This window comes from Triticum aestivum, chromosome 3D, assembly GCF_018294505.1.
Source record: "Triticum aestivum cultivar Chinese Spring chromosome 3D, IWGSC CS RefSeq v2.1, whole genome shotgun sequence".
NCBI lineage: Eukaryota > Viridiplantae > Streptophyta > Magnoliopsida > Poales > Poaceae > Triticum > Triticum aestivum.
Genome location: NC_057802.1, coordinates 73273292 through 73293115, shown reverse-complemented (window position 1 = coordinate 73293115; position 19824 = coordinate 73273292). Strand labels below are relative to the sequence as shown.

At 44.1% G+C, this 19824-nt stretch overlaps 1 protein-coding gene across 2 annotated transcripts; it reads left to right on the top strand.

Annotated features, from left to right (window-relative positions):
• Positions 1-8494: 8494 nt before the first annotated feature.
• On the top strand, positions 8495-11092 carry LOC123077509 (uncharacterized). Of its 2 annotated transcripts, XR_006436663.1 has the most exons (4): positions 8502-8814; positions 9689-9769; positions 10123-10589; positions 10789-11092. XR_006436663.1 is itself a non-coding variant. In XM_044499790.1 (3 exons), the coding sequence occupies exons 1-3, from the start codon at positions 8650-8652 to the stop codon at positions 10486-10488; spliced, it is 612 nt and encodes a 203-aa protein (XP_044355725.1). In that variant the 5' UTR covers positions 8495-8649; the 3' UTR covers positions 10489-11092. The 2 variants fall into 2 exon arrangements, 1 of the variants encoding a protein (XP_044355725.1); XM_044499790.1 differs by having other exon boundaries at positions 8495-8814; positions 10123-11092.
• The last annotated feature ends 8732 nt before the right edge of the window (positions 11093-19824 follow it).

Sequence of the window (19824 nt, the reverse complement as noted above, 5' to 3'; positions counted from 1 at the left end):
TTGCAGAGGGAGGGGACCAGACGCCAGGGACCCTGGCGTCTGGTGCTGGAATCCGAGAAGGACTCTTCCTTGCATTCCAAACCGACTTTGGGGAGGCCCTCTCTCCAAGTAACGACCCCAAGGCTCAACATATAATAGAGGAGCAGGGCTAGCCCCTAGAACACATGTTTGTGAGCTTCCTCTAGTTGGTCCTAGTTGACTAAATTAGAGCTAGCCCTAACTACCTCAAATCCTCATAATTAGAAGCCAAGTGTGGTTCTAGTCTCCTCCCTCTAGTTCATCCTCCGTTCTCAATCCGTTGTGCTTGCCGAAGCCCTGTGGAAATAGTTTCACCACCACCGTCACCACGCCGCCGTGCTGCCGAAACTCATCTACTAATTCGCTCCTCTTGTTGGATCAACAAGGCGAGGACGTCATCGAGCTGAACGTGTGCTGGACAAGGAGGTGTCGTACGTTCGGTGCTTGCTCGGAACGGATCGTGAAGGTGTACGACTACATCAACCCGCATTGATAAACGCTTCCGTTTAGCGATCTACAAGGGTATATAGATGCTCTCCCCTCTCGTAGCTATGCATCTCCGTGGATAGATCTTGCGTTTGCGTAGATTTTTTTTTTGTTTTCCATGCAACGTTTCCCAATATTTTATTCCAGTTTTGGGAAGTTTGTAGAACCTTCTGTCTTTTTTATTTGCTCTGGCCGATTTTTTCGGTCTTTATGCATTTGTTTGGATTTTTTATTTTATTTTTGTTTTATTTTTTAAAATCATGAAGTTTTCTTTTCAAATCCGTAAAATTTCTCAAATTTGAGAAAAAACTTCAAATCTGCAAACTTTTTTAGATTACTGAATTTTTTCAACCTTTTTTGAATTCATGATCATTTTTTTGAATTCATGGACCTTTTCAAATTCAGAATTGCGAACCCTTTCTACATTAATGAACTTTTTTCAAATTCATGAACTTTTTTTTGTGAAATCCCTTTTTTCTATCGAATGCACGGTCTTCAAATGAGCATTCTTTTTGTAGGTGTGAACCTTTTTCAAATAGGCAAAAGAATTGTAGTCGTGAAGTTTTTAAGATTCATGAACATTTTAAAATTCAAAATCATGAACTTTTCCAAATTCACAAAGTTTTTTCAAAATCTGCGAACTATTCTTTCAACTGCACGGTCTTTTTTCATTTTCATGAATTTCTCTTCAAAAGTGAACGGTCAACTAGTCAATAGGTAATGGTCAAATGGGCAATTGGCAAGTGTTCAATGGGTCAAGGGGCAAATGGTCAAAAGGGAAAAACAGACGATGCGTGTGAGCGAGCGTGCCAGTGCGCTAGCTATCGCTATGCCACGACCCATGTGGGGATCTGGTGGCGCTGTGTAGCCTACCAAGGCGCCAAATAGGATGTGCAACAAAAACATAGTAAAACACAATGCTTCCTATTTGTTGCACAGGTTGCTCGGTAGGGACCAATCGCATACCCCCTGTGATCCGTTCCATATCGGGTCGGCACAGGTAGGCTTGTATGGGAAACTGCCTATTCCTATTTGGGGAAGGTTGTACAACCTTCCTAGTCTGGTTTCTCTGTGTTATTTTCTTTGGGTTTTTCCATGTTTGTAATTTTCTTTTTCTTTTTGTCTTCTTTTTCCTTTCTATTTTTTTATTTTTATAATTTCCCATTCCTGACATTTTTCAAATTCCAGAGCATTGTTTGAAATCAAGAACCTTTTTGGGATCACGAATTCCTTTTGAAAAGATGAGTATTTTTAATTCTCCATTTTTTCCAAATAGCTAACCCACGAATATTTTTAAAATTTGTAAACATTTTTTAATACAAGAACTATATTTGAAATTCATGAACATTGTTTCAAACTTGCAATTGTCTTTCGAATTCATGAACAATTTTCAACTAACAATATTTTTTAAACTCATGAACATTTTTCCAAATTTTTGAATACTTTTTAAAGGCACAACAATTTTTTGGAAAATTCTGAACAATTTTTGAAATCATGAAGTTTTTTCCAAACTGTCCAGAAAACCAAAAAACTAAATGAAAAAATAAAAAAAGGTCCAGAAAACTAAAAACGAAAAAAGAGATGAACCAACCAAAAGCTTCTAGAAGCTTCACAAAACCCGCTACGCAATAACAAAACAGCTTCGGATAACCAACTTTTATTTAGCGCCTAGAGCGATAGTTAAAGTGCATTTTGCTAACCGTCACACACGCCATCCACAACAATCCTATCTGAATGGGCCGGACCATGTATTTTTTTTCACTGTTTTTTTTCACCTTCTTCCCTTTTTTAAAATTCGTAAAATTTCTCAAATTTGTAAAAATACTTCAAATTCACAAACTTTTTTTAGATTAGTGAACTTTTTAAGCCTTTTTTGAATTCATGAACATTTTCTTGAATTCATGGACCTGTTCAAATTCAGAATCGTGAACCTTTTCTACATTAATGATTTTTTTTTCAATTTCACAATTTATTTTGTGAAATTCCTTTTTTTATCGAATGCTTGATCTTCAAATGAACATGTTCAATTTTTTGTAGGCGTGAACCTTTTTCAAATTCACAAAAAAATTGTATTCATGAAGTTTCTAAAATTTATGAACATTTTTAAATTCAAAATAATGAACATTTCCAAATTCAAAAAGTTTTTCGAAATTTGTGAACTATTTTTTCAGTTGCACGGTCAACTGTTCAATGGGTCAAAGGAAAAAACAGGTGATGTGTGTGAGCGAGCGTGCCAGTGCGCTAGCTATTGCTATGCCGCAACCCATGTGGGGATATGGTGGCGCTATGTAGCCTACCAAGGCGCAAAATAAGATGCACAACAAAAACATAGTAAAACACAATGCTTCCTATTTATCGCGCAGGTTGCTGGGTAGCGACCAATCGCATACCCCCTGTGATCCCTACGTTCCATATTCGGTCGACACAAGTAGGCTTGTATGGGAGACTCCCTATTCTTGTTTGGGGAAAGTTGTACAAACTTCCTAGGCCGGTTTCTCAGTGTTATTTTCTTCAGGTTTTTCCATGTTTGTTCTTTTTCTTTTTTCTTTTTGTCTTCTTTTTCCTGTCTATTTATTTTTTAATAATTTTTCATTCATGACATTTTTCAAATTCTAGAGCATTGTTTGAAATCATGAACCTTTTTTAGATCACGATTTGAAATCATGACTATTTTTAATTCTCCATTTTTTCCAAATAGTTAACCCATTAAATTCATAAACATTTTCCGAATACGAGATCTATACTTGAATATCATGAACATTGTTTCAAACTTGCAATTTGTTTTTCGCATTCATGAACTAACAATTTTTTTAAACTCATGAACATTTTTTCAAAATTTTGAATATTTTTTGAAGTAGCAAATATCTTTTGAAATTCTGAAAAGTTTTTGAAATCTTGAAGTTTTTTCTAAACCATCCACAAAACCGAAAAAATAAATTAAAAAGAATAAAAGGTCTAGAAAACTAAAAAAGAAAAAAGCAGAACCAACAAAAAGCTTCTAGAAGCTTCACAAATCCGGCTTTGCAAACTGAAACATCGTCGAATAACCAACATCAATTTGGCGCCTGGAGCGCCGGTTAAAGTGCAGTATGCTAATTGTCACACACACCCTTCACAACAATGGTATCTAAATGGGCCGGCCCCTATAGTTTTATTAGCCGGTTTTGTTTTCTTTTTTTCACGTTATTTCCTTTTTTTCAAATTCATAAATTTCTCATATTTGTGAACAAAACTTAAAATTCATAAGCTTTTATAGATTAGTGAAATTTTTCAACCTTTTTTGAATTCATGAACATTTTGTAGAATTCATGACCTTTTCAAATTCAGAATCACGAACCTTTTCTACATTAATGCACTTTCCAAATTCATGGACTTTTTTTTTGTGAAATCCCTTTCTTTCTATCAGATGCACGATCTTCAAATTAAAAAAAATTGTAGGCGTGAACCTTTTTAAAATTTTAAAAAAATTATATCCATGAATTTTTGAAAATTCGTGACCATTTGGAAATTCAAAATCATTAAATTTTCCAAATTCACACATTTTTTCGAAATTTGTGAACTAATTTTTCAATTGCACGGTCTTTTTTTATTTTCGTGAATTTCTCTTCAAAAGTGATCGGTCAACTAGTCAATAGTCAATGGTCAAATGGGCAATTGGTCAAGTGTTCAATGGGTCAAGGGGCAAATGGTCAAAAGGAAAAAAACAGATGATGCGTGTGAGCGTGCGTGCCAGTGCGCTAGCTATCGCTATGTTGCAACCCATGTGGGGATCTGGTGGCGCGGTGCAACAAAAACATAGTAAAATGCAATGCTTCCCATTTGTCACGCAGTTTGCTGGGTAGCGATCAATCGCATACCCCGTGTGATCCCTACGTTCCATATTGGGTCGGCGCAAGTAGGTTTGTATAGGAGACTCCCTATTCTTGTTTGTGGAAGCTTGTACAACTTTCCTAGGCCGGTTTCTTTGTGTTATTTTCTTCAGGTTTTTCCATGTTGTTCCTTTTCTTTTTTATTTTTGTCTTATTTTTCCTTTCTATTCATATTCACTTTTTCATTTCTATAATTTTCCATTCACGACATTTTTTAATTTCCAGAGCATTGTTTGAAATCTTGAACGTGTTTTGAGATCACAAACACTTTTAATTCTCCATTGTTTTCCAAATAGTTAACCCACGAATATTTTTAAATTCATAAAAATTTTCCTAATACGATAACTATATTTGGAATTCATGAACATTGTTTTGAACTTGAATTTGTTTTTTGAATTCAAGAACATTTTTCAACTAACAATGTTTATAGAACTCATGGACATTTTTCTGAATTTTTGAAGTAACAAACATTTTTTGAAATTCTGAACAGTTTTTGAAGTCATGAAGTTTTTTCTAAACCGTCCAGAAAACAAAAAGAAAAAGTAAAAAATAAAAAGGGTCCAGAAAACTAAAAAAAGAGAAGAACCAGCCAAAAGCTTCTAGAAGCTTCACAAAACCGGCTTCGCAAAAACGAAACAACGTCGTATAACAAACTTCTATTTGGTGCGTGTAGCGCCGGTTACAGTGCATTTTGCTAACTGTCACACACCCCGTCCTCAACAATGGTACCTAAATGGGCCGGCCCATGTAGTTTTATTCACCGGTTTTGTTTTCTTCTTTCCACCTAATTTCCCTTTTTCTTTACTGTTTTATTTTTTGTTTTCTTCCTTTTTGGTTATATCAAATTTATGAACTATTCCAAATTTTGTGAACTTGTTTCAAATTTGAAAACTTCTTTAAATTTTTGTGAACTTTCCATTTCAAATGCGAGAACATTTTCTCAAATTTGTGAACTGTCTTTCGTGAACTCTTAGTAAATTACAACTTTTTTCATATCTTTTTTGATTTTGTTAAATTCATGATCTTTTTGTCATTTTGTTCGAGCTTTTTCCAAATTTTGAACTTTTCTGTTGTTGATTTTTTTATATTTGTGAAATTTTATCAAATTTTTGAACTTCTGTGTTCCAAATTTTATGAATTTTTAAAAACTTGCTGAATGTTTTTTCGTTTGTTTGTATTTCCCGAACTATCTCTTTTTTTTGAAAAAGTCAACGGTCAACCCTTTATGGTAACAGTTGGAAGCTCACCAATTATCCATTTTTTAAAAAAAAACTTAGCTAGGCCGGATCCATACACTGTTGTGCGTGAGCACCAGTTAGGAAAGGCGCAAATTAAGAGCTCTCTTAAATGTCATGCCGAAGAAGGAAACCAATGAAGCAGAATGGGCCCAGCCCGAATAGGTGTGCGTTGGGTTGGAATTTGCACTATAATAAGCGCTTGAAGCGTGGAATAGGGTTTGGGGATTGCTTGTTACCCCCCAACCTGTGTCCGAACAAGGAGCTCCCGTAAGACACGAAACATAAACGAGAGACATAAACTCATACTGAGAAACAAAAAACACAAAGCCCGCCAGTAGGACAGTCCGCGCGAAACAACACTTCTTTGACGCAAAGAGCGTCACATAAGAGTTTCGGATGGAAGCGTGAAAACTGGGCCGGCAACCAAACACGGAGAGCTCCTAACGAGTGCATGAAGCGCCAATTATCGGCCAACTAGCACCCACAAGGGCGCGTTGATACGTGGGCCTGTTGACCGTTGACTTTTGACAAAATAACTAAAAAAGTGTAAACAACATTTTTTGAAATTACTGGAAAACTTTTATGGGTTAAAAACAGTTCATAAATTTAAACACAAATCACAAATGTGAAAATAGTTCAAAATTTGGAAGTAACTTCATTGATTTTGATATTTTTTAAGTTTGCAAATTTAGAAAATTTTCGTGGATTTTGATATTAAATTTTAAAAATTGGAAAAAGTTCACGGATATAAAAGTTCATGGATTATTAAGAAGTTCAATGGTTTAGAAAAAATGTTCATAGATTTTAACATATTTAGAGGTTTTAAAAAGGTTCATAATTTGGAAAAAGTTCATGAATGTAAAAAAATGTTCACTTAAAACTGATCAAGAATTTTGGAAAAGTCTTGAAATTTGAAAAATATATTTTAAAATAGAAATGAAAATAAATGAAAACAATAATAAAAGGGAACAAAGGAAAAACCTAGGAAAACTCATCTTGGGAAAATTCAAGCAAAATCTGCTCCAGAAAAAGCTGGTGGAGCCTGCTAGAAGGTTACTAAAACCCATGAGAGAAAAAACTAGCTAGACTGGTTGACATAGGAAGCTGGCGCGAGTGACTGTGCGAATGAGGTTTTTTACATGAGCTGAGTCCAAGGTGGAGGGGAGGGGGTGCGCCAATTTTCCCAAACACGTATAATTGGCGCTTAAAGCATTGAATATGATTTGGGACAAACACGCCCCTTAGGCGTTCTTTAAGAAAGCCTAGACAAATAAACTTGGCCACGGGAGAATGTTACCACGTCTAGGGCGCGAGAGCTATATTTCGCTTCATGTACATGGAACAAGTTCTCGCATGAAGCATCCGTAGTAATGGACTGGCCCATTAGCTCTTACGCGGAACAAAAGAATATAGGTAAAAAGGGAGAATGAGAAATCAAACCCAGGTCTCCTTCATGCCGAGTACCGCTGCTACCCAGTGAGGCACAATTGTGCTCGTGTAAAACTAGAAGGCGCGACCTCAACTTGAGGTAAAAGATTCATTTTTTCATCGTATTTTTTGTTGTTTCTTTGTTTTTTCACAGGTTTTCTTTGTTTCATTCTATGTTTGAATGGGTTCTTTATTTCTCTTTTATTCTTTTTTATTTGTTTCTTTCTAGGTTATAACTAGGTTTTTTCTTTTCTTTTTCTTCGTTTTCTTTGGTTTTGTTTGTTTTTCCTTATTTTTCTTATCGTTTTTCTTTGTTATTTTGTTTCTTTATTGGTTTTCATTATTTTCTTTCCTTTTTTGTTTCTTTATTGGTTTTTTTTGTTATTTTTTTGTTTCCTTTCCCTTTTTTGCTTTTAGTACACATTCCACATTTTCTTGCATATAAATAAGGAAATTTTGTTGTATGCACTTTTACCATTTTTAAAAATACACAATTAACATTTTTTGAAATCTTATTTTTTATGGCTATCTTTTTTCGTACAGATTGTAATGTTTTGGTATATATCTATTATTATTTTTAATACATATTTAACATTTTACAAATACAAGATTAGCATTTTTTCATACATGGTCAACATTTGTTTTCTATACACATATTTTACATTTTTCAAATGCACGATTATTATTTTTAAATACAAGATTAATTTTTTAATACATGGACAATATTTTTCTCTAGGAATTTAACATTTACTTTTTATATTTTTTATTAAAAAAAATTTGGTACAAGATTTACTTTTTTTTAATATATGGATAACATTTTTATACATATTTAACATTTTTCAAATGGTTGATCAACAATTTTCAAATGCAAGATTAACATTTTTGAGTAAATCGACATTTTTATATAGACATTTTTCTTAATATTTGCTGATTTTTTTTCTAAATGCTTAATTAACATTTTTAAAATGCATGATTCACTTTTCACACAAATTATATATTTTTTGTATACATTTTTTCTATACACATTTAACATTTTTTGAATGCATGATTAACATTTGTCAAAACATTATGTAAATTATATTTTTGTAATATATTCACATGCTTTCCGAATTATAAGATGTTTTGGATATTTCAATATGGACTAGATACGGACTAAAATGAGTGAACCTACACACTGAAACATGTTTAGATACATTCAATTTAGAATAAAGCTGAAAGATCTTATATTTCGGAACCGAGGGAATATTTTTTAATAATTTTTGGAAGTGTAAACAAAAGTAAAAAAAGAAATCAGAGAATGAAAATAAAAAACGTGAAAAAACAGAAAAAGGAAAGAAAAAAATGGATCCTGTGGCCTCAGAGCACCTGGGCTGGACCATCTGGCGCTGCCCTTGACGCGAGGGTTCCCTTCATCTCGCTATAAGCGAGACATAGGGGCGCCCGGTCCAGGGAGCCCGCGAAGGCGTGCACCAGCACCATACGTGACACCATCGCACTGCCATCAGACGCTTCCTCTCGTCCTCCATCTCCACCTTCGCCTTCACCTTCGCCTCTGCTCCGGGGAGAAGCTTCCAGAAGGTTCTCCGGCCCGTACCCCGGCCATCTTCCGGATGGAGGCGGCGCGTCACGCGGGGAAGAAGCGGGGTCCGGACGACGAGGCGGAGGCGGAGGTGCACCACACGTTCCGGGGCGCCGCCAACGCGCTCTCGCAGCTCTACGCGCAGGCCGTCGCCAACCAGAAGGCCTCCTTCATCGCCGGCGAGCGCCACGCCATGGTCCGTAAACTCAACCCCCTCCCCCGCCTCTCCGTTTTCCGCCGGTTGCCCGATTGATCGGTTGGCGCGTCGTCTGATCCTGCCTTGGCAGTTCTTGGGTCCGGTCAATGGCGAATTATGCGGGGATTAGAGGGTGATAGGGCTCCGCCTCGAGTTCTTTGTGATTCCCGGTGGTCTAGGATTGAGAATTTGGCTCCTTTTGCTGAATTTGGCCGAGAATTCTTGGTGTGGTGCTGGGATTTGGGGGCTTCTTGGGTGGAGCATGTCACCTGTTCGTGGAAATTCGGTGTGCGGCGAGAAAACCAGATATAATCAAAAAGAATAATGCACGGCTTGGTACTTCGCCAAGATGGTGGTGCACTGTTGTGCGACACCATTGGAGCTGAAGAGAATCGGAGAATTAACAGCTGCAGCATATTACAGAGTGTATCAACAGCGTCAGTTGTGCGTGCCATCCGGTGATCTCTATGGGACTAAGAGGTGCTTCGGTTGGCGCTGCTAATGGCGCTGCGATTCTTTTGATGTCGCGGCACGTTTCGGGGCAGTGTGGTGGTAATGTTTGTTTTCAAGTGGGTTAAGAGACTAGTGCAGAGCCCAAAGCTCAACACAGTGCACACAATCAGTCCTAAAGAGTAAGGGGTTTGCAATGTGCTGCATATATAATCATGTATGCAACTCGGATTTCACAGACGTTTTGATGATAGGAATCGACTTTGTGTTCTGAGTGGTAAGTTAGGTGTTTGTCTGAGCGGCATGTAAGTTGTGTGTGGAATCTGTTCAGTCCACCACTTCGTGTTCTTCAATGTAGTGCCACATACTGTCAGCTAATAATTTGCTTCAATTGATCCAACCTCTTGCCTTGGATTTTTGGCAGGAGCGTACCCATCGGTGGATATCCAGTCAGCATGAAGAAGCATCGGGAGTGTCTGTTGCTGATGTACTTGCTTACTTGCAGGTCATATGAATAACTTGTTCTTTTTAACTGAATATCAACTTGTCTCAACCAATTCTCTAAATCTGTTTAAACCCTAGGTTACATATTATGCCAATGCCTTGTGTCGGATGCAAAATGTAGCATGTGTTCGTTAACTAAGATAATTGGCATCTCTTTTTGGTCCAGAGTAAGATATACAAACATCACAAAATCATTCATTTGCCCATCGAAATGCTAAAGCTGCTGGTAGCAATACATGAATTAACTTGTGCCCTCGATCAAAAGATGATATTTCCCTGTTTGTTTTCTTTAGCTCTTGCTATTGTTATGTTAGTATCTGGCCCAAGTCCTTGATACTTCTCTTCTTTACACAGAATGAGATTGAGAGCAGAGGAGGCATGGCAGGGTCTTCACAACATCCAACTCCACAGCCAGCATATGGTCTTCCTTCTGCAAATGTCCAAATCAACTCCTTCTCATTTGGAAATGTGGCAGCTGCACTTGACTCTCAGCTGTACCAAACCGATCAAACAAGAACTGCAGGCATCTCAAATGCTTTCAGCAGTCCTTCACAGCAAAATTCCCATTCAAACCATCTGGTTCAGTGTTCAGGAAATGGCCCTGTAAACTCCCCGCCAAGTGGAAGCAGAGCTCGGGATGACCATTCTCCCCAGAACCAGGACTCTATGCATCCCAATTCGTACGAGCCCTCCATGGATATGAATCATGATGCTCCTTGAAGTTGCGAACCACCATATGAAAGGTGTCAACAGCATCAGTCAGTTTATTGGAACCTCCAATATCTGATCCTTATTTGCTGGAGAAGTCCCATGAACTAGAGGTACATGTGATTCCCCTCCAGAACTCTCTTGCCTTTGTCTGCGTCTCTTGGCACAAGGCTCCTGCCTTGTGACCATACTGCTCACTCTTCTGGCACCATGTACATAACAGCCTGAAACTATCCTTCTGGTCTCTGCTGTTGATTGCGGATTGCGATCACCTGCTTTCTCGCTTGCTGAATGGAAGCTGTGAACCTGCAGGTTGTCTCGGCATAATCGTGCCTGCATTACCAGTTCTTTTCTGGTCAATATTACCAGACAAGAGACCATGCTCTGGTCAACAAGGATCATTGTGGTGTTGTTGCATATTTGTGTTACTGATATTGCTGCTATGTATGTTCTATATACACCTGTAAAAGATGCAGCGGTGCAGAAAGAGATAGAACCTTGTTTCACCCCGTTCGTTTTTGTTGGTTGAGTGTCTTTACCTTGTAGATGTTACACAGAAAGCCTGTGTGTGTACCCTGAATAAGCACCGAAATAATATACAATAATATACAGTTGACGATGCTTGTCAAGTTTTCTATTTCCGACAGTACGCCAATACCATATCTTTATAGAAGAAAGCAAAGATATTTACAAGAGGCTTTGCACCGGATGTGAACATCTGAGCAAAGAACCCATACCACTCCACCCAAGTCCTAGCCTACTCTCTCACAAACCGGTGGAGAGCTCCTACTTTAACACCTGCAGGAGGAGGACAGCGTCGTATACACGCCCGAGGTCGCACAGGGCCACGCAAAAGTGGCAGTTGTCTGCGGATCACTTTTTTTTTTAGGGTACGCCAAAGGGTGGCAAGTTAGGGATCACAAGACGATCCTAACATAGCCAGACATCCACTCCGAAAGTCTGACACTAATCCTCACTAACTACATGATCTCCAAAAGCTCCTGTTGCTATCCAGTTCCTAAGTTCGTCGAAGATTGCCTCGGCCGTGCCCCACTCGTTCAGGATGGAACGATTTCCAAACACTCTCCCATTGCGTTGCTTCCATGGACTCCAGCAGATGAGCATGACCACCGCATCAAAACGTTTCCAGGATCCCTTAGAGATACGTTTCCTAGACGCCGACCACCATGGCACCAAACTATCCAAAGCATTAGGGCAGAGCTGCGGATCCAAGTGCATCCTGCACATGCACAGGTACCATACTTGTCGCGCAAACACGCACTGCAACAAGATATGATCAACTGTGTCTTCCTCTTGGTCGCATAGAAAACATGCGGAAGTTTGGTCTTGCAGACCATGGCGGACTCTCCTATCTGCGGTCCACAGACGGTACTGGACTGCAAGCCACATGAAGATCTTGCAAGCAAGCGGCGTCCAACACTTCCAGATAGCCGAGAAAGAATGAAACCGGATCCCACCTTGACAGAGCATCTTATAAGCAGAGGACGCGGTGTATGTCCCATTGTTGTTCCAGGCCCAAATTGGCTTATCTTCAGCCTCCGGATCCAGTTGTACGTCCATGAGAATCCCCCAAAGGGTGATGTACTGGGTGAGCCCCTCCGTGCAAAGATCTCCAACGATGTCATTGGCCCAATCGTGTGAGTTCAGGGCATCTAGAAGACTTCTCTTGTTGCGCACTTGCGTCCGAACCCGAGCCACCACGAGGGGAGCAATGTCGTTTATGGTGGCCCCATTACACCATCTATCCTTCCAGAATAGGATTTGCGCTCCTCCACCAATCTGCCATTTGACCAGGCTCTCAAATGCAGCAGTCACGTTTTTATCCATGACCAAGTTGAGGCCCTGCCAAGGCCTCGTCCTGTCCGTACGCCTCAACCACTCCCATCTCAATCGTAGGGCAATCCCGTGTTTGTAAAGATCAATCACACCCAGTCCACCGAGCTGCTTCGGGCGACAAACCCTTCTCCAGGAAACAACACACTTTCCACCATGGACCTCCTCGGTGCCGCCCCAGAAAAAAGCGCGACAACCTTGGTCGACACGCTCCAAAGCCCATTTGGGGGCCTCCGCAATCATCAGATGGTGAGTAGCGCGTGCTCTCATAACTTGGTTGACGAGGATGAGACGACCGGGCCTGGTGACTAGGCCTCTTTGCCAGCCAGGTAGGATGTGCAATGCCATGTCGACAACTGGCTGCCATTCGGACCTTCTAAGTTGCTTGATACTCAGCTGTAGTCCGAGATACTTGCAGGGGAAAGCTCCAATCTTCCAAGGCAAAGCACTTTTGACGAGCTCCTCATCTTCAGCCTCCGAATGGATCATGATGGCAGAGGATTTGGCATAGTTCACTTTTAATCCAGAAGCAGCTCCAAAGATGTCGAGGACCTCTTTCACAAAAAGCAGATCTGCAATGCCAGGTTTGATGAATAAAACTACATCGTCCGCATATAAGGATAGTCGCTGCAGCGGAGTGCAACCTCTCATGATACTTAAAACTCCATAGTCATGTGCCTTGATGACTATCTTTGTAAGGACGTCCATGGCAATAACGAAGAGTAAGGGGGAGATCGAGTCCCCTTGTCTTAAGCCTTTAGTATGCATGAACTTAACACCTGCAGATCCATTAACCACCACTCTAGAGCTGGCCGAGGTGAGCAAAGTAGCAATCCAAGATATCCATCTGTCTGAGAAACCCTTAGCATGCAGCACCTCGAATAGAAAGGGCCATGAAAGGGAGTCAAAAGCCTTGGATATGTCTAGCTTGAGAAGCACTCCTTTAGCTTTCCTGCGATGTAACTTACGTGCCATCTGCCGGACTAGGAGGAAGTTGTCATGCAAGTTCCTCCCTTTGATGAAAGCGGATTGATTGACATGGACCAATTCTCCCATACGTGGCTTGAGCCTAGTGGAGAGCAGCTTCGAGGCAAACTTTGGTATGCTATGAATAAGACTGATCGGTCGGTAGTCAGAGACCGAACGTGCCTCCGCAGATTTGGGGATTAGGGTGATCAAGGCTTGATTCAGCCGGCCGAAGCCCCGACCATTCCCAATGAACATCTTGTGAATAGCCGCAATAAGATCCACCTTCACTATCTCCCAGGCGCTTTGAAAGAACAGGCCGATGAAGCCATCCGGACCCGGGGCACGGTCGGACGGCGAGTCCTTGATGACCGCCCAAATTTCCTCCTCCTGGAACACACAGTCTTGCTCCGATAGATCGACAGGTTCAAGCCCTAGAGCTTCCAGATCCAGCGTAAAGTCACGGGCAGTATCCTTGCCCAACAACGCTTTGTAGGCCTCATGGAAAGCATCCTCTTTTCCTTTCTGATCGGTGATGATCCTATCCTCCACTTGGATAGAGGAGATATAATTCTTCGTACGTCTCCCGTTTGCCACTAGATGAAAGAGTTGTGTGTTCGCATCCCCTTCCTGAAGCCACGAGATCCTTGATCTCTGTCTTGCGATCGACCTTTCGAGGGAAGCCAGGGCCAGCACAAGGTGTTTGAGAGTTTTCCTGAGCCAGTGCTCCTCTGCCGATAAAGTTCGCATCTCCTGGGCACAGTCGAACCTCAAGATCACTAGATTTGCAATAGCAATTTGCAATTTAATGTTGCCCACTTTCTTCTGTCCCCAAATTGCAAGCGCGCGCGCCGTGTTTCTGAGAAGGGTATCAAGTCTCAAAAAGGGGTCTGTGATAGAAGCCTCACACACCCAGGCCTCCTCCACAACGTCCATAAAGCCCTCCATCTTAACCCAGAATTTCTCAAAACGAAAGCGCCTTTTGGTGAAAATATGTTCAGCTAAGGCGAGATGTAGTGGACAATGATCCGAAGTCGAGGTGGAGAGCGCTTGTAGCAAACAATCAGGGTGGTCCAACTCCCAGTCCACAGAGACAAATGCGCGATCAATTTTGGTGAGTGTGGGTACCTCCCTCTCATTACTCCACGTGAATCTACGGCCATGGAGGAACAACTCTTTTAGACCATGATCGTCCATGAAGCGCTTGAACTTTCCCATCATTCGACGATCCAGCGTCGAATTGTTTTTGTCTGCCGCGTATAGGATTAAGTTGAAGTCACCAATTACCAACCATGGACCAGGGCACAACATCCTACGTTCCGAAAGCTCCTGAAGAAAGTTAACCTTTTGCTCGTCTTCTTGTGGCCCATAGACCACCGACAGCCACCAAGGGGAGCCCTTCTTCGGTGACACAAAACCCGTAATGAAGTTTGTATCATTGACAAAATTTGTCAATAGGACCTTTTTGGAATCCCAAACCAGAAAGATTCCACCTCTCGTGTCGGACGCCGGCGGATAAGTAAAACCATCATAATTAGGACCCATACATTATAGGATTACAAATTGATCTACCAAGTCGAGCTTAGTTTCTAAAATACAAATTATTGCCACTCGCACAGAATCTACGAACTCTCTGAGCGCCTTTCTTTTTGCTGGACTGTTGAGGCCTCGCACATTCCAGCACACCAACTCCATCGCGTCGCACAACATCAGGGAGAGAAGCTCCCGTGTCGCCCACCGGCTACCTATTGGACCATAACCGGCTCAGCCTTCTCCAACGCATCGCCAAGGTTGAGAGGGATCGCCTTCCCGAAGATGGTTGCAATAGCTCTCAACTGTGGTTCCTGTAGTGGAGAATCAAACACCATCCTGAGCTGACCTAGCGCATCTTCGGAGATCGCCAGGTCCTCGCAGTCAAACCCCAGGGTCTTGAGGAGAACAGTTTCAGCAGCTGATGCCCTGGACTTCCTAGGTCCACCAATGCAAGTCGAGCGAGTCGCTCGCCGAGGCGTGAAAGGGTCCTGCCCAGCACGAACTCCACTCATCCCTTCGAATTCTTTGAGCAGCGGCGGAGCAAGCTTCTTGAGTAGGCCAGCACAAAAAGTCTTAATGTTGGACAGGGCAGCTTGCTCCTTGGATGTCAGGTTGGGCATAGCCGGAAACACAGCAAGCTCAGATCTCTCCTCCGATGAAAGCTGCATGGGTTGCATGGCCTGCATGCCAACCCCGGACGTGGTCATATCGGGGTCCAACCCGCTCGGCGTGGGAATCGAGCCAGAAAACCAGGATCGGTCCATCATTATTTCCATTTGTCGCATGCATCAGAATCTCGGACACTGGGGCCCAGCCTTCGGAGTTGGCCAATGGCACCACTGGACACACAACATCCACCAAAGCAACCTTGGGGAGCGCGGGGAGAAGAAGGCCAGTGGGCCCCAGGGAATCTCCAACAGGCGAAACCGGACTGGCCCCGCTGTCACACCTAACAGCAGCTTCAGGCTCCACCGACCCCTCCTGTGCGGATAGGACAGGGGCAGTTTGAATCGCCAGTTCCACATTGGGCGGATCAGCCGGGCCAGACCGCGGAGCAACCTCCACCACACAACCCTGGTCAAAAGCGGTCTCCCGGGGAACAGCCGAAGGCGACAGAACATCCGTCTCTTGCGCAGGGTCTGGCGTCACCACCGGCTCTGGCCCCAGCGGCCGTAGCGGCCCCACCTGAAGAGTGGGATCTTTTGCATCTTCCTGAACCATCACCGGCGCCACCACTGGTGCCGCCACAGAGCGCGTGTGAACATCCCTGCCGATCTGGACCGGAGCAGGGGGCACCATCGGAGAACGGGACGTCGCCGCTCTGCCATGCTCCATAGGTGGCAGCCGCCAGGACAAGGGCCCGATGCGTCCGAGGAGCACCTGCCGGTAGGAACCACCCATCCCGCGTGGCGGTTGCACACCTCCGCGGTGATCACGGACACCCCTAGTCCATGGTAAGACACGCCATTCCCCCACGCCAGAGAAGTCGCCGGAGTCCTCAGGTAGGCCTCTCTGACCGCTGCCGTCCGAGCTAGGCGGCCGCAGCCAAGCCTCCGGGCCATCATGCTCCCTAATCCTCCCAATATGAATCAAGGTCTTGTATTTGAACAACTGTCTGGACGTAGGCTGGCGCGCGGCCGGATCAAATGCCGCCTCTGGCTCCGGCACCCAAAGCAGCTTGTCCATAGGCACCGAGTCTGGATCGACACACCAAGCACGAACTTTGAACAGGGAGAGGTCTTCTCTACTTGCGGTCTCAGGAGCCAAACTGTCAACAAGGTAGGAGGAGCCGAGCAGCTCCGCCGCCGTCTCTCTGGTCCAAACGTGAGATGGCACTCCTTCAATCATCAGGTCAACTTGCGAGCGCATGAGTCTGGACACCGCCTGGGCTTGCCGCAGCCATGGTTTGATGAAGAGCTTGAAGAAACCATGCTCGACAGAGCCTGCTGCCAGCGCCTTGTTGCGGAATTCAGTCCTCGCAAACAGCACAAGAAAGTCTTCAGGGTGGAACTTGTGAACGGAGAAGAAGTGGCGGGGAATACGCAGCTAGACAGAGATGGCTTCGGTGGCATCCTGGCAAGACACCGGAGGCCGAGGACCTCCGACATATGCCACCACCGCCAGCTGAAGGCGACGCTCTAGGTCATCTATCTCCGGGGTCCGCAGGAGGATGCAAGGGGCACCAGAGTTGCTCGCCACTGCTAGCCCGAAATCCACAGGTGCGGTGTCGCCCGGCACTGACGAGGGCCCCTCCTGGGGAGAGGCCTGCCGAGTGGCCGGAGACAGCCTGCTCGCGATTCCGGCTGGCACCAGTGGCAGAGCGGTCCGTGCCACCTTAGCCAACGCCTCCCGTCGGAGATCCTCCTCCGATCTGGGACTCCGAGGCCGCTTGCACTCCGTGAAGATGTGCCCCTCAAGGCCACAGCGGATGCACAATGGCGGAAAGGTGCAGTCATCCCGGCGGTGACCCTCCCGGAAGCACTTGAAGCACAGACCAAAAAGGTCCGGCGGAATCTCCCTGCGCTCCAGCGACGAAGAAGGAGAGCGCGGCCTGGATCTGCCAGTGGCCGTATGCTTCTGGAAAGCCTTCCGCTTTCGCCAGAGCGCCTTGCGAGAAGGGCCTGACCTTCTCCATGGTGCCGCCGCTCCAGCCGCTGCGGGCGGGGCGGGGACGAGGGGGGCGCCGATGGCTCTGATCGAAGATGCAGAGCCCGACGAGGCGGAGAGCCCCAAGCCCGAGACCACCGGACACAGTCTCGAAGACACCGAACCCGGGCTCGCAGATCCGGAGGCCATGGCGGGGAACGGGAAGGCGCCGCGGGGGGAGAGGACGCCTGGGACCGGGGTGGTCACCGGCGTAGAGAGGGGAGGTGGACGCCGGGGCTGGAGTGGCCGCCAGCGGGGGAGGGAGGCGCTAGAGAGAGGGAAGCCTTGTCTGCGGATCACACTGAACAGAGGCAATGGCCTGACAAAGATGAATATATTGGATGTCGGACGTGAATGACAGATCACCCAACTGGTTCACCATCCTTATGTTCCGGGTATGAACCTCCACGCAGTTGTAGTCCATGTATCCAGCGGTCCCTCCAGAACAAAATTCGGTGGCCATCTCCAACTGTGATCTTGACAAGGTTGTCAGCTTTCCCGTCAAACTTGAAGCACCAGAGCTTGTAATAATAGATTCTTAACGCCTAGCTCTCCGATGCAAGTCGACCTGCATATGGTATTCCAGGCCACCAAATACTTTCTCTGTCCCAAAATAAGTGACTCTTCGACACCCAGAGGAACGAGCGCATCCACTTGTCTAACTCCTAAAAAACCAGACATGAGCATCTGAAACCATCAGGTGGTGTATTGATGTAGCAGCGATGACAAATTTGACCAACACAAGTTGCCCCGGACACTGGATCAGACCTTGCTGCCATGGAGAGACAAATTGCTTTGCTTGGTCTATCATCAGTTGCCATTCTGCTTTCGTGAGTAGTTTGATGGCTAGCTGCAATTCCAGATATTTGCAAGGGAATTCCCCAATCCTGTAATGCAGCACGGCGGCTACCCGCTGTTCGCACACGAACACATCGCTGTGTACCCTCGACGCCGGGGGTGATGCACCACAGCTCACGTCGAAGGAGACCCGGCCGGAAGTGCGGTACGCAGGCAATCCGGCGGGCGCTTTTGTAGACCGAAACCCCACACGCCCGGAAGGGACCCTGTCAGGGCACGTGACGGCTATGGGCTGCCCTAGGTCGACCTGATCGCCTCTAGGGCCTCGAGGTTCGCCCCTTGCAAACGAAGAACGAACGAATAACGAGAAGAAGAAGAACAAGGGAGAGAGATAAAAGTAAAGGTAAAAGTGGTAGGTGGATTGATCGATTGTGTGTTGTTCAATCGGCCGTCATCTCTCATCTATTTATGAGGTGGCTGGATTTCCTGTACAAGAAAGGGACTCCAAATCCCGTCCAAATATTTCCAAAATTAACCGAACTCGGATTTAGGCAAGTTTAAGACACCAGTTCGGTTTTTGACTCTCACAGGCCACAAACGACCTCAGATGAAGATGCGCCCAAAAGCGAATTTGACCGTTTCGACGAGACAAACAATTTTTATGCTGAATGTTTTTGGTTCGAGGCAGTCTTGTGAGTCAAAACGCTCGCGCAATATAAACAATTGGTGGCGCAACTATCAGACAAATGTCTGATTGGGCGTGCCACTTTTTGCCTGGTGGTAGGGCCTCTAACTTTTGCATAAGCTCCCGGATTGAGATTTTTTTATATCAAAATTGATTGTTTCGACGAGGCAAAGACAATCCGTGTAGAACATTTTCTCATATAAGGTCGTCTCAGTGGCTTAATCGGTCAAACTGTACTCTCAATATAGGATCTTAGTACTTTGAGCATAGTTTCGGCCTTTGAGATGAAATCGGACGGCGATGGCCCAAACTTCAAAGATGTTCATGCCAACTATACGAAACTTTTTTTTATGTAGACCACTTCTCCATTTGAGGTCATCTTAGTTAAGTTCTTGACCGTGCCAAAATCTGGTGTCAACACATGCCCCCCTGTTTTTCGGCAAAACTTTGTGCCGAAAAATAACTTGCACGGAGTTTGTTCTAAAGACGATCTCAACACTCCATCGGCCATTTGCATGTTTTTAGTATGATAAGTATATATCGGCCATTGCTTATTTGAACCTCTTAATGCAAACTTGGGTGAAAACTTCTCAACTCCTATAACAATCTGTTGATAAAGTTCAAAACCATCCTCCGAACTATATTGTTCACCCTTTTGCTAGGATTTTGCAGATAATCACGAATGAACTTCTTCCATTCCTTGCTTCTCCTGCATAAAGTTTCATTAGTGGCCGAAGCGATGAGCTCCAATTCGGCCTTACCTACGTTGGCGAGAATAAGCATCGGCTATTGATAGATATATGCAGTACACCATGATCAACATAGTTGCCAGATGCTTGCTGTACCAACTCATTTGCTCTTCAATT